The 12,993-nt window shown below is 43.8% G+C and overlaps 1 protein-coding gene across 1 annotated transcript in view; it reads right to left on the bottom strand.

The window, feature by feature from the left end:
• Positions 1–12,993, bottom strand: part of LOC112264251 (A disintegrin and metalloproteinase with thrombospondin motifs 12) — a 160,798-nt gene that overhangs the window by 48,610 nt on the left and 99,195 nt on the right. The window contains 1 exon segment of the mRNA XM_042315279.1: positions 11,358–11,505. Within this exon segment, the coding sequence (XP_042171213.1) occupies positions 11,358–11,505 (148 nt within the window).

Raw genomic sequence — 12,993 nt, 5'->3', positions numbered from 1 at the left:
TATCTCTCCCAGGTGCACCCTTGGCTGCGCCCCTGCCCAGTCATGTGAAATCCATAGATTAGGGCCTAATTAATTCATTTAAATTGACTGATTTCCATATATGAACCGTAAGAGGGTAAAATCGTTGAAATTGTTGCATGTTTGATTTATATTTTTGTTCAGTATAGAATAGGTCAGGTCTGATTCAGAGTGATCAAGACAGTTCTCTCTCAAGTGTCTTGAGTATCTACCCAACAAATAATTGCAGCGAATTGAAAAGAATAAACAGTCCATCTGTCTTGACAATGCCAGATTGGAAATATAGCCCCCCCCCTCCTTAGTAGCTCTGACTTTGCTGATTGCCACTTTGAGGAAAACCTGTACTTACTATGACTGTGATATGTGGTTGTCCCACATAGCTATTTTCAGATGAATGTAACTGGAAGTCTCTCTGGATAAGAACATCTGATAAATGACTTAAATGTCTAAATAAACATATTCATCAGCTAGCAAACAATGCATTATGGATGAAAACCCCCAAGAAACAAATAACAAAATAAACCATATTCACAAAAAGCCGTCAGGGAGTAATATTTTGGGGCACCTGCTGTCTTAAAAATGCCCTTTAAACAGTTACGCAATGCTCTCATTATTGCATTATCTCTCCCGTCACTGGCTAGGGCAAATGTGCCCTATATCCTGAGGTAGACAGTAAATGCTACGAACACATAACAGATAGGACAGTTGACACCGGAAAATCTGTGAAACATTTGCATAATGCAAGCACACAAGAGTGTGGTCAGATAACCCCTTTGACCTCTGGTTGCGTTGCAGACAAAGGACTAATTGAGACTTCTCTACTCGGGAACATAGATACTCTGAATAACTCAAAGGACACACACCCAGTCTTGTCTAACAGACTGCTCTGAATACCTCTCAAAGGACACATACCCAGCCTTAGCTGACAGACTGCTCTGAATACCTCTCAAATGACACATACCCAGTCTTGGCTAACAGACTGCTCTGAATACCTCTCAAAGGACACATACCCAGCCTTAGCTGACAGACTGCTCTGAATACCTCTCAAAGGACACATACCCAGCCTTAGCTGACAGACTGCTCTGAATACATCTCAAAGGACACATACCCAGCCTTCGCTGACAGACTGCTCTGAATACCTCTCAAAGGACACATACCCAGTCTTAGCTGACAGACTGCTCTGAATACCTCTCAAAGGACACATACCCAGTCTTAGCTGACAGACTGCTCTGAATACCTCTCAAAGGACACATACCCAGCCTTAGCTGACAGACTGCTCTGTATACCTCTCAAAGGACACATACCCAGCCTTAGCTGACAGACTGCTCTGAATACCTCTCAAAGGACACATACCCAGTCTTGGCTAACAGATTGCTCTGAATACCTCTCAAAGGACACATACCCAGCCTTAGCTGACAGACTGCTCTGAATACCTCTCAAAGGACACATACCCAGCCTTAGCTGACAGACTGCTCTGAATACCTCTCAAAGGACACATACCCAGCCTTCGCTGACAGACTGCTCTGAATACCTCTCAAAGGACACATACCCAGCCTCAGCTGACAGACTGCTCTGAATACCTCTCAAAGGACACATACCCAGCCTTAGCTGACAGACTGCTCTGAATACCTCTCAAAGGACACATACCCAGTCTTGGCTAACAGATTGCTCTGAATACCTCTCAAAGGACACACCCAGCCTTAGCTGACAGACTGAATACCTCTCAAAGGACACATACCCAGCCTTAGCTGACAGACTGCTCTGAATACCTCTCAAAGGACACATACCCAGCCTTCAGCTGACAGACTGCTCTGAATACCTCTCAAAGGACACATACCCAGCCTCAGCTGACAGACTGCTCTGAATACCTCTCAAAGGACACATACCCAGCCTTAGCTGACAGACTGCTCTGAATACCTCTCAAAGGACACATACCCAGTCTTGGCTAACAGATTGCTCTGAATACCTCTCAAAGGACACATACCCAGCCTTAGCTGACAGACTGCTCTGAATACCTCTCAAAGGACACATACCCAGCCTTCGCTGACAGACTGCTCTGAATACCTCTCAAAGGACACATACCCAGCCTCAGCTGACAGACTGCTCTGAATACCTCTCAAAGGACACATACCCAGCCTTAGCTGACAGACAACTTCAGTACGACAAGAGGCTGGACATCAAACATAACCTAACCTTAGTAGAATCACATCCGTTTAGTGGTCTGCCATTAACTGTAAAAGATCATAAAAAATTGTATGTAGTCTTCCATGCCCCTTATATAATGCAGCATAGGAATATACTGTAACACTGGAAACACTGAAAAGACATTGATTGTTAACTGTAAGTGGATGGGACAGGCCCACTGGAACTCATTAATATGCCAACTGCGAGAGCTTCCAGGAAGAGACTGAATAAATACAGAGGCTCAAGCCAAGTACAGATGTTGGATATACACTACCATTCAAAAGTTTGAGGTCACTGAGAAATGTCATTGTTTTTGAAAGAAAAGCAATTTTTTTTGTCCATTAAAACAACATAAAATTGATCAGAAATACAGTGTAGACATTGTTAATGTTGTAAATGACTATTGTAGCTGATTTTTATGGAATATCTACATAGGCATACAGAGGCCCATTATCAGCAACCATCACTCCTGTGTTCCAATGGCACGATGTGTTAGCTAATCCAAGTTAATCATTTAAAAAGGCTAATTGATCATTGATCAAAAAATAAAAGGGACACACTCAAAGTTGAGATAAGGCAGACCAACATAAGACATCTTATTACACTGACAGTACAAGTTCAGTTTCCCTTTTAAGAAAACCCTTTTGCAATTATGTTAGCACAGCTGAAAACTGTTGCCCTGATTAAAAATGCAATAAAACTGGCATTCTTTAGACTAGTTGAGTATCTGGAGCAGCAGCATTTGTGGGTTCGATTACAGGCACAAAATGGCCAGAAACAAAGACCTTTCTTCTGAAATTCGTCAGCCTATTCTTGTTCTGAGAAATGAAGGCTATTCCTGGCTCTAACCAGAATAGAAAGAGTACATTAGAGTGTCTAGTTTGAGAAACAGACGCCTCACAAGTCCTTAACTGGCAGCTTCATTAAATAGTACCAGCAAAACACCCGACTCAATGTCAACAGTGTAGAAGTGACTCCAGGATGCTGGCCTCCTAGGCAGAGTCGCAAAGAAAAAGCAATATCTCAGACTGGCCAATAAAAAGAAAAGATTAAGATTGGAAAAAGAACACAGACACTGGACAGAGGAACTGTCTAGAAGGCCAGCATCCCGAAGTCGCCTCTTCACTGTTGACGTTGAGTCTGGTGTTTTGCGGGTACTATTTAATGAAGCTGCCTTGTTAAAAGTACATTTTCTTTCCTCGTTAATGCATTTGAGCCAATCAGTTGTGTTGTGACAAGGTAGGGGTAGTATACAGAAGATAACCCTATTTGGTAAAATACCAAGTTCATATTATGGCAAGAACAGCTCAAATAAGCAAAGAGAAACGACAGTCCATCATTCCTTTAGGACATGAAGGTCAATCAATCCGGGAACATTTTAAGAACTTTGAAAGTTTCTTCAAGTGCAGTCCCAAAAACCATCAAGAACTATGATGAAAATGGCTCTCATGAGGACCGCCACAGGAAAGGAAGACCCAGAGTTACATCTGCTGCAGAGGATAACATCATCAGTTACCAGCCTCAGAAATTGCAGCCCAAATAAATGCTTCACAGAGTTCAAGTAACAGACATCTCAACATCAACTGTTCAGAGGAGACTGCGTGAAATCAGGCCTTCATGGTCGAATTGCTGCTAAGAAACCACTACTAAAGGACACCAATAAGAAGAAGAAACTTGCTTGGGCCAAGAAACACGAGCAATGGACATTAAACAGGTGGAAATCGTTCCATTGGTCTGATGAGTCCAAATGTGAGATTTTTGGATCTAACAACTGTGTCTTTGTGAATAGGTGAACGGATGAGTAGGTGAACGGATGATCTCCGCATGCGTGGTTCCCACCGTGAAGCATGGAGGCGGAGGTGTGATGGTGCTTTGCTGGTGACACTGTCTGTGATTTATTTAGAATTCAAGGCACACTTAACCAGCATGTCTACCACAGTATTCTGCAACGATATGCCATCCCATCTGGTTTGCCCTTAGTGGGACTATCATTTGTTTTTCAACAGGCTGTGTAAGGGCTATTTGACCAAGACGGAGAGTGATGGAGTGCTGCATCAGATGACCTGGCCTCCACAATCACCCGACCTCAACCCAATTGAGAAAGTTTGGGATGAGTTGGACCGCAGAGTGAAGGAAAATGTGGGAACTCCTTCAAGACTGCTGGAAAAACATTCCAGTTGAAGCTGGTTGAGAGAATGCCAAGAGTGTGCAAAGCTGTCATCAAGGCAAAGGGTGGCTACTTTTAAGAATCTAAAATATATTTGGATTTGTTTAACATTTTTTGGGTTACTACATGATTCAGTATGTTATTTCATAGTTTATGTCTTCACTATCATTCTACAATGTAGAACATAGTAAAAATAAAGAAAAACCCTTGAATGAGTAGGTGTGTCCAAACTTTTGACTGGTACTGTGTACACAACACACCTCTTGATTTTTTCCATATTTTGCTGCGTTAGTCTTATTCTAAAATGGATTAAACTGTCCCCCCCCCACAGTCTACAATCAATAGCCCATCATGACAGAGCAAAAACTGTTTTACAAATTTTTGCTAACTTCTACAATTTTTTAATGTAAATATTGCAATTGCATAAGTATTCAGACCCTTTACTCAGTACTTTGTTGAAGCACCTTTGGCAGCGATTACAGCATTGAGTCGTCTTGGGCATGACACAAAGCTTGGCACACCTGTACTTGGGGAGTTTCTCCCATTCTTTTCTGCAGATCCTCTCAAACTTTGTCTGGATGGGGAGCATCGCTGCACAGCTATTTTCAAGTCTCTTCAGCGATGTTTGATCGGGTTCAAGTCCGTGTTCTGGCTGGGCCACTCAGAGACTTGTCCCAAAGCCACTCCTGCATTGTCTTGGCTGTGTGCTTAGGGTCATTGTCCTGTCGGAAAGTGAGCCTTCAGCCTCAGTCTGAGGCCCTGAGTGCTCTGGAGCAGGTTTTCATCAAGGATCTCTCTCTGTACTTTGCTCCGTTCATCTTTCCCTCGATCCTGACTAGTCTCCCAGTCCCTGCCGCTGAAAAACATCCCCACAGCATGATGCTGCCACCACCATGCTTCACCGTAGGGATGGTGCCAGGTTTCCTCCAGATGTGAAGCTTGGTATTCAGGCCAAAGAGTTCAATCTCGGTTTCACCAGCCCAGATAATCTTGTTTCTCATGGTCCGAGAGTCCTTTAGGTGCCTTCTAGCAAACTCCAAGTGGTCTGTGATGTGCATTTTACTGAGGAGTGGCTTCCATCTGGCCACTCTACCATAAAGGCCTGATTGATGGAGTGCTGCAGAGATGGTTGTCCTTCTGGAAGATTCTCCCATCTCCACAGAGGAACTCTAGAGCTCTGTAAGAGTGACCATCGGGTTGTTCGTCACCTCCCTGACCAAGGCCCTCTTCCCCCAATTGCTCAGTTTGGCCAACCAGCCAGCTCTAGGAAGAGTCTTGGTGGTTCCAAACTTCTTCCATTTAAGAATGATGGAGTCCACTGTGTTCTTGTGTACCTTCAATGCTGCAGAAATGTTTTGGTACCCTTCCCCAGGTCTGTGCCTCTACACAATCCTGTCTCTGAGCTCTCCGGACAATTTCTTCGACCTGATGGCTTGGTTTTTGCTCTGACATGTACTGACAACTGTGGGACCTTATATAGACAGGTGTGTGCCTTTCCAAATCATGTCCAATCAATTGAATTTACCACAGGTGGACTCCTATCATGCTGTAGAAACATCTCAAGTTTGATCAATGGAAACAGGATAAAACAGAGCTCAATTTCAAGCCTCATAGCAAAGGGTCTGAATACTTAAAATAAGGTATTTCTGTTTTTTATTTGTATTAAATTTGCTTTTCACATTGTCATTATGGGGTATTGTGTGTAGTTTAAAATAAAACGTGGAAAAAGTCAAGGGTCCTGAATACACTACACAACATTGAATGGTTCCAGATGGCGGCTTGCCAAACCTTTAAATGTATAATCTTAACCTCACCCATAAACCTTAACCTAACCTTCTCCAAATGAGTCCTTTTAGAACAAATTATTATTTTCAATGACGGCCTAGGAATAGTGGGGTAACTGCCTTGTTCAAGGGCAGAACAACAGATTTTTAACCTTGTCAGCTCGGGGATTTGATCTTGCAACCTTCCGGGAACTAGTCCAATGCTGTAACCACTAGGCTACCTGCCGCCCCGCCCCTATGCCTAACTTAAAAGATGTACTATGCAGAAATCGCTCTGCCCTTTCCTAGTTGCTAAAATTCTAATAGTTCGCCTAATTTCAGTTTGTGACAAAACAAGCAAGTCTAGTGTAGAGAATCACTGTACCATCTAAACCACTGTGAAGTATATTTTACATAACCAAACATATTGTATTTTCAGCTGTTTGAAGCTGATGTACAAAACCGAAAGTAAAAGACGCAAAAAACAAAACAAAACGAGAAGCATAGAAATAGCACATAAAGAACAGTCCTGCAGCTTCTCAGACTTGCCTCCAATGAGAATGACAGATCTATAACTCCTATTTCTATGTCAATTTTATCCGGACGCCCAAAAAGTTACATATTGCAGCGTTAACCTTTGGATCTGCCGGCTGAATATCCACTTCCTAAATCATAGCCTTCACTGCCATTCAGAATAGTGATTGAATAGTCAATATTCAGTGAGATAATTAAATAACCAGTTCGGCCAGGAGAGTATTTATGCTGCAGTCAAAAGCTGTGGATGTTTGTGGAGTCTGGTCATGGCCCTCTGCTCTCCTGGCGATTAAGCTGCGACTCTCTCCATTGCAATGCCCTCCTAACTTCAGAACACCGCTGTCAGGACACCGCTGTTAGATAGGTGGCAGAAAGAAAAGGAACGTTTGGGAAACTTCTCCCAAAACCTATTTCAGTGAGTCAGCCAGCCATGATGCAGACAGATGGTCTTATTCCTAGAGGCACTCTTGGGGAACCGAAGGAGTATCAGCCCACAACATTGCCTTTTGCTTTAGTTCCCCTTGAGTGCTCTGTCGTTTGGTTAAAACCATTTGGGACTTGGATGCAAACCATTTACCCTTCATTCTAATTAACTCAATACGTATCCAATCTGAAAGTCAGACTGCGTTTCTACATGGCACCTTTGAAAGTGCCAGTTACACATTAGCAGACTTGTCTTGGACGAAATGGCCAATTAACTTTCTCCCTTTGGAAAGGCCAAAAGTATCCCTTTCCACGGTTTGAAAATGGCAGATTTGGACACCAATAAGTACCGAAATTAGAAGTCAGTGTCTGTACAGTAACATGCTATACATGACGTCAGAGCTCAGTGTCTGTACAGTAACATGCTATACATGACGTCAGAGCTCAGTGGCTGTACAGTAACATGCTATACATGACGTCAGAGCTCAGTGGCTGTACAGTAACATGCTATACATGACGTCAGAGCTCAGTGGCTGTACAGTAACATGCTATACATGACGTCAGAGCTCAGTGGCTGTACAGTAACATGCTATACATGACGTCAGAGCTCAGTGGCTGTACAGTAACATGCTATACATGACGTCAGAGCTCAGTGGCTGTACAGTAACATGCTATACATGACGTCAGAGCTCAGTGGCTGTACAGTAACATGCTATACATGACGTCAGAGCTCAGGCTCTCCGCTTCACAGCTGTTGTTTTGTTTGTCGTTGTTGTCTGAGTAAGGGAAATGCTGTCAATTAAGATGACTCAATGTATTTTGAAAGTTGAGAATCATAATGAAATACAAGCAAGCCAAACACCTCTGACTCCAAATGTGCACTTCATATATATATTAGTTTTATGATATGTAGTGTCAACATTTAGGATCGCTATGTCTGATGTACAGTTACAAGATGTTATGGCATTATACCCTGGGTTGCCTTGAACAGAATGAGCCTGTGTTTGTTGTATTGTAAAGAAAATGTTCCACGGACCACGCAACTGAATGCACTCATGACTCCATTCTATGTGCACCAAAATTACCATCTGCTTCTCTGAATTGTGAAAGCCTAATACTGTAAGATCATATTTTATCATTTAGCTAGTCATGTTGACAATAGAAGCTTTCAAATGATGTCCACCTGACCCAGATCGTGATTTATAATGGATCGTGTTTGAATCGTTTAGACAACAACAGCAATTGTGTGAAGGCGGGGATGCTTGGCTGTGTTCCAAAGAGTGTGTGTTCTAATTCCTCATTGACACAGCTAGGAGAGATCAAAGCACCTCATAGTTGAAGACTGAGTCATAAACGTGTGTTGAAATTACTTAGGAACTGTGCACACTTTGGAGAGGTTTGTGGCCACTTGGAGACGCCAGTTAGACTTCTCACTCAAACTCCTGGAATTATTGTGCCTTATGTTGCACCTTCCCCAAATTCTCCAAGAATATTCTTGTTACTGAATGTATCCAGAGCATTTTCAGATTTCGTTTTGAACAAATGTGGCGGAAAAGTTGATTTAAAATGCACATCGAATCAACAGTGTAAGGTTTGAATTCAGTCTTGTGTTAGGTGAACTGTTTTGTCCTCACCTTTAGTCTAATAATGTTCCCATAAATGCCAAACTGTTCCCTTTTCATTGCTACCATGGTTATGCATTCCATATTACCTCTGTAAGAAACATTTCAATGTAGCCCTCTCCATACAGGTCAATTCCCAGGAGTGTAAAAGGACAGGCGATGCAGAGGTTACTTCTCATAAGTCATAGAATCCTTGCAGCATATCAGTTTTCCACTCCATTTGAGAAGGTCTTTTTTAAGGCAGTACAGTCAATGTAATTACTGAATTACTACACAGCCTTTGATCCTTGAGAATCATATTCCAGATGAGGGCAACTTGATTAAAAACGTTTCATCCTTTGCAGAATTTCGGTGAGAGCACATTCAAGTACCTTTTGGTTGACTTTAATGACAAGTTAATAATTAATTCTATCCTGTTTAATAATTGATTCTGGCCGGCAGGATTTGCGAGCCAGAAGACACTTTCATAACTACTGAATAGCAAAGCATTAGCGTAAGAATAGTCTGTACATTAAGATTCTTTACTCATCCAAACCATTTGTAATCGATTATCATGTGGTTGCTTTCTGGTTCAACTGAAGAAGGTTAGAGCCCCAAGAGAAATACGCATTGAGGTCTACAGGAGCATGTCACAGGAAAACATCAAAGACTTTTTGAAAACTTTGACATGATAGAAAATGCAATCTGGACAAGCATTACCACCCAATTTTCCTTCCACTATGGAATTATGTGTAACTGCATCACTCCATGACCCTTAAGCCAGTTTAAGTAAGAAAACTCAGGTAATATTATTCAGAAAACATTAATAACATAATGAGGGATTTTCCTGTCGATCATTGCATATGCTAAAAAATTCAATACAATTTAAAGTTTTAAATATGCGTTCCACAGGGACTAGTTAAAGTAAGAAACTGTCAAAGTATTTCCTGCAAAAGTAGATGGAACAAGATGACTGGATGGTTCAATGAATACAGTAGAATAAAAAAAATAAAAAGAGTGGCAGTGATTTTCACGTTCTGTCGAGTGATTGAAGCTCGTTGTTACTGTGTGGATCGAAATTACCCCATTTGAGACTTGCTTCTTTGAGGTAGAAAGACGTTTTTCTCATAGCCTGTGGAAATTCACTACTACAGTAAGCAATGTAAGGAATTCTCGAATACCTGGTGAAAGCTCTCTTATACAAAATGTTCCTTTTAAACTTCAAACTTACCATTAAGGAAGGCAGTGTTGGATTACTCTCAAATCAGAATAATTAGCTGGAAAGGTTTTCCTCCGAGTATGACTATGTTGCATCTTTGAGGGGTTCATGTGGGTTCAATATGCGTGAGGGTGATGAGTGAATCATGTTCAACAATAATCAGCCACGAAATTCAACAAGGCCTTGTATTAGAAATACCCTCCACTCAGGGATTCCACGCTGTTGGCATCCTTCACTACCCACTCAGGGATTCCACGCTGTTGGCATCCTTCACTACCCACTCAGGGATTCCACGCTGTTGGCATCCTTCACTACCCTCCACTCAGGGATTCCACGCTGTTGGCATCCTTCACTACCCTCCACTCAGGGATTCCAGGGCATCCTTCACTTCCACTCAGGGATTCCATGCTGTTGGCATCCTTCACTACCCTCCACTCAGGGATTCCATGCTGTTGGCATCCTTCACTACCCTCCACTCAGGGATTCCAGGGGCATCCTTCACACCCACTCCACTCAGGGATTCCACGCTGTTGGCATCCTTCACTACCCTCCACTCAGGGATTCCATGCATCCTTCACTACCCACTCAGTTGGCATCCTTCACTACCCTCCACTCAGGGATTCCACGCTGTTGGCATCCTTCACTACCCTCCACTCAGGGATTCCACGCTGTTGGCATCCTTCACTACCCTCCACTCAGGGATTCCACGCTGTTGGCATCCTTCACTACCCACTCAGGGATTCCATGCCGTTGGCATCCTTCACTACCCTCCACTCAGGGATTCCACGCTGTTGGCATCCTTCACTACCCACTCAGGGATTCCATGCCGTTGGCATCCTTCACTACCCTCCACTCAGGGATTCCATGCCGTTGGCATCCTTCACTACCCTCCACTCAGGGATTCCATGCCGTTGGCATCCTTCACTACCCTCCACTCAGGGATTCCATGCCGTTGGCATCCTTCACTACCCTCCACTCAGGGATTCCATGCCGTTGGCATCCTTCACTACCCTCCACTCAGGGATTCCATGCCGTTGGCATCCTTCACTACCCTCCACTCAGGGATTCCATAGTTTCACCACAACACCCTTTTAATGTTGTTGGTTGTGACTCACGCTAAAATAGTAATGTTCTTGGTCATGACTCAAACTAAAAGAGTAAAACAACAATTAACCTCCAATATACTTTATAAAGAAATCAAGACCAAAGTTGGATTCACACCTGGGTCTTTAAAAATGTCATTTTAAAAAGTTCAAAGCTCAAAACCGTTGTCCAGGTTTTAATTATCTAGTGAAGTAGTACATTGTAACATGACCCATAAGAGACTAAGCAAAGCCAGTCATGCATGATAACCTGGATGTGTTGTAAATAGTAGGCCAGTAGGATATAATGAACTACATCTCTGGGTAAACATCCATAGTAGCCAACCACCATTATTGATGTCTTACCTGTCCCGCAGGTGGCACTGCACTCAGTCCATGAGCCATACTTCCAGAAGAAACCGGGGATAGGGACGTCATTGTCTGAGTCCAGAAGTGTCTCTCTATGGATGGTGTACTCATAGCGCACCCCTGGGTTTGTCTCCTGGAAGAGTAGCTGTAGAACACATAGGATCAATCAGAATGAGACAGACGAGACAGCATGAAAACAGACTGCACGAGACAGACAGCACGAGACGAGACAGATGCCATGAGAGACGAGACAGATACCATGAGAGACGAGACAGATACCATGAGAGACGAGACAGATACCATGAGAGACGAGACAGATGCCATGAGAGACGAGACAGATGCCATGAGAGACGAGACAGACAGACAGCATGAGACAAACAGCATGCGAGACGAGACAGACAGACAGCATGAGACAACCAGCATGAGATAGACAAGACAGACAGCATGAGACAGACGAGACAGACAGCATGAGACAGACGAGACAGACGGCATGAGACAGACAGACAGACAGCATGAGACAGACACAGACAGCATGAGACAGACGAGACAGCATGAGACAGACGAGACAGCACGAGACAGACGAGACAGACAGCATGAGAAAGACGAGACAGACGGCATGAGACAGACAGACAGCATGAGACAGACGAGACAGCATGAGACAGCATGAGACAGATGAGACAGCATGAGACAGATGAGACAGCATGAGACAGACGAGACAGCATGAGACAGCATGAGACAGACAGCATGAGACAGCATGAGACAGCATGAGACAGACAGCATGAGACAGACAGCATGAGACAGACAGACAGACAGCATGAGACAGACGAGACAGCATGAGACAGACGAGACAGCATGAGACAGACGAGACAGACAGCATGAGAAAGACGAGACAGACGGCATGAGACAGACAGACAGCATGAGACAGACAGCATGAGACAGACGAGACAGCATGACACAGACGAGACAGCATGAGACAGCATGAGACAGATGAGACAGCATGAGACAGACAGACAGCATGAGACAGACGAGACAGCATGAGACAGACAGACAGACGAGACAGCATGAGACAGACAGACAGCATGAGACAGACAGCATGAGACAGACAGACAGCATGAGACAGACGAGACAGCATGAGACAGACGAGACAGCATGAGACAGACGAGACAGCATGAGACAGACGAGACAGCATGAGACAGACGAGACAGCATGAGACAGACGAGACAGCATGAGACAGACGAGACAGCATGAGACAGACGAGACAGCATGAGACAGCATGAGACAGACGAGACAGCATGAGACAGACAGCATGAGACAAGACAGACGAGACAGCATGAGACAGACGAGACAGCATGAGACAGACAGACAGCATGAGACAGACGAGACAGCATGAGACAGACGAGACAGCATGAGACAGACGAGACAGACAGCATGAGACAGACAGACAGCATGAGACAGACGAGACAGCATGAGACAGACGAGACAGCATGAGACAGCATGAGACAGACGAGACAGCATGAGACAGACGAGACAGACATGAGACAGACAGCAGCATGAGACAGACGAGACAGCATGAGACAGACGAGACAGCATGAGACAGACGAGACAGCATGAGACAGACGAGACAGCATGAGAC

Source organism: Oncorhynchus tshawytscha, unplaced genomic scaffold (genome assembly GCF_018296145.1).
Source record: "Oncorhynchus tshawytscha isolate Ot180627B unplaced genomic scaffold, Otsh_v2.0 Un_contig_2941_pilon_pilon, whole genome shotgun sequence".
Classification (NCBI taxonomy): Eukaryota; Metazoa; Chordata; class Actinopteri; order Salmoniformes; family Salmonidae; genus Oncorhynchus; species Oncorhynchus tshawytscha.
Note: the sequence above shows the minus strand (reverse complement) of the source record. Positions and strands in the feature narration are given on the sequence as shown.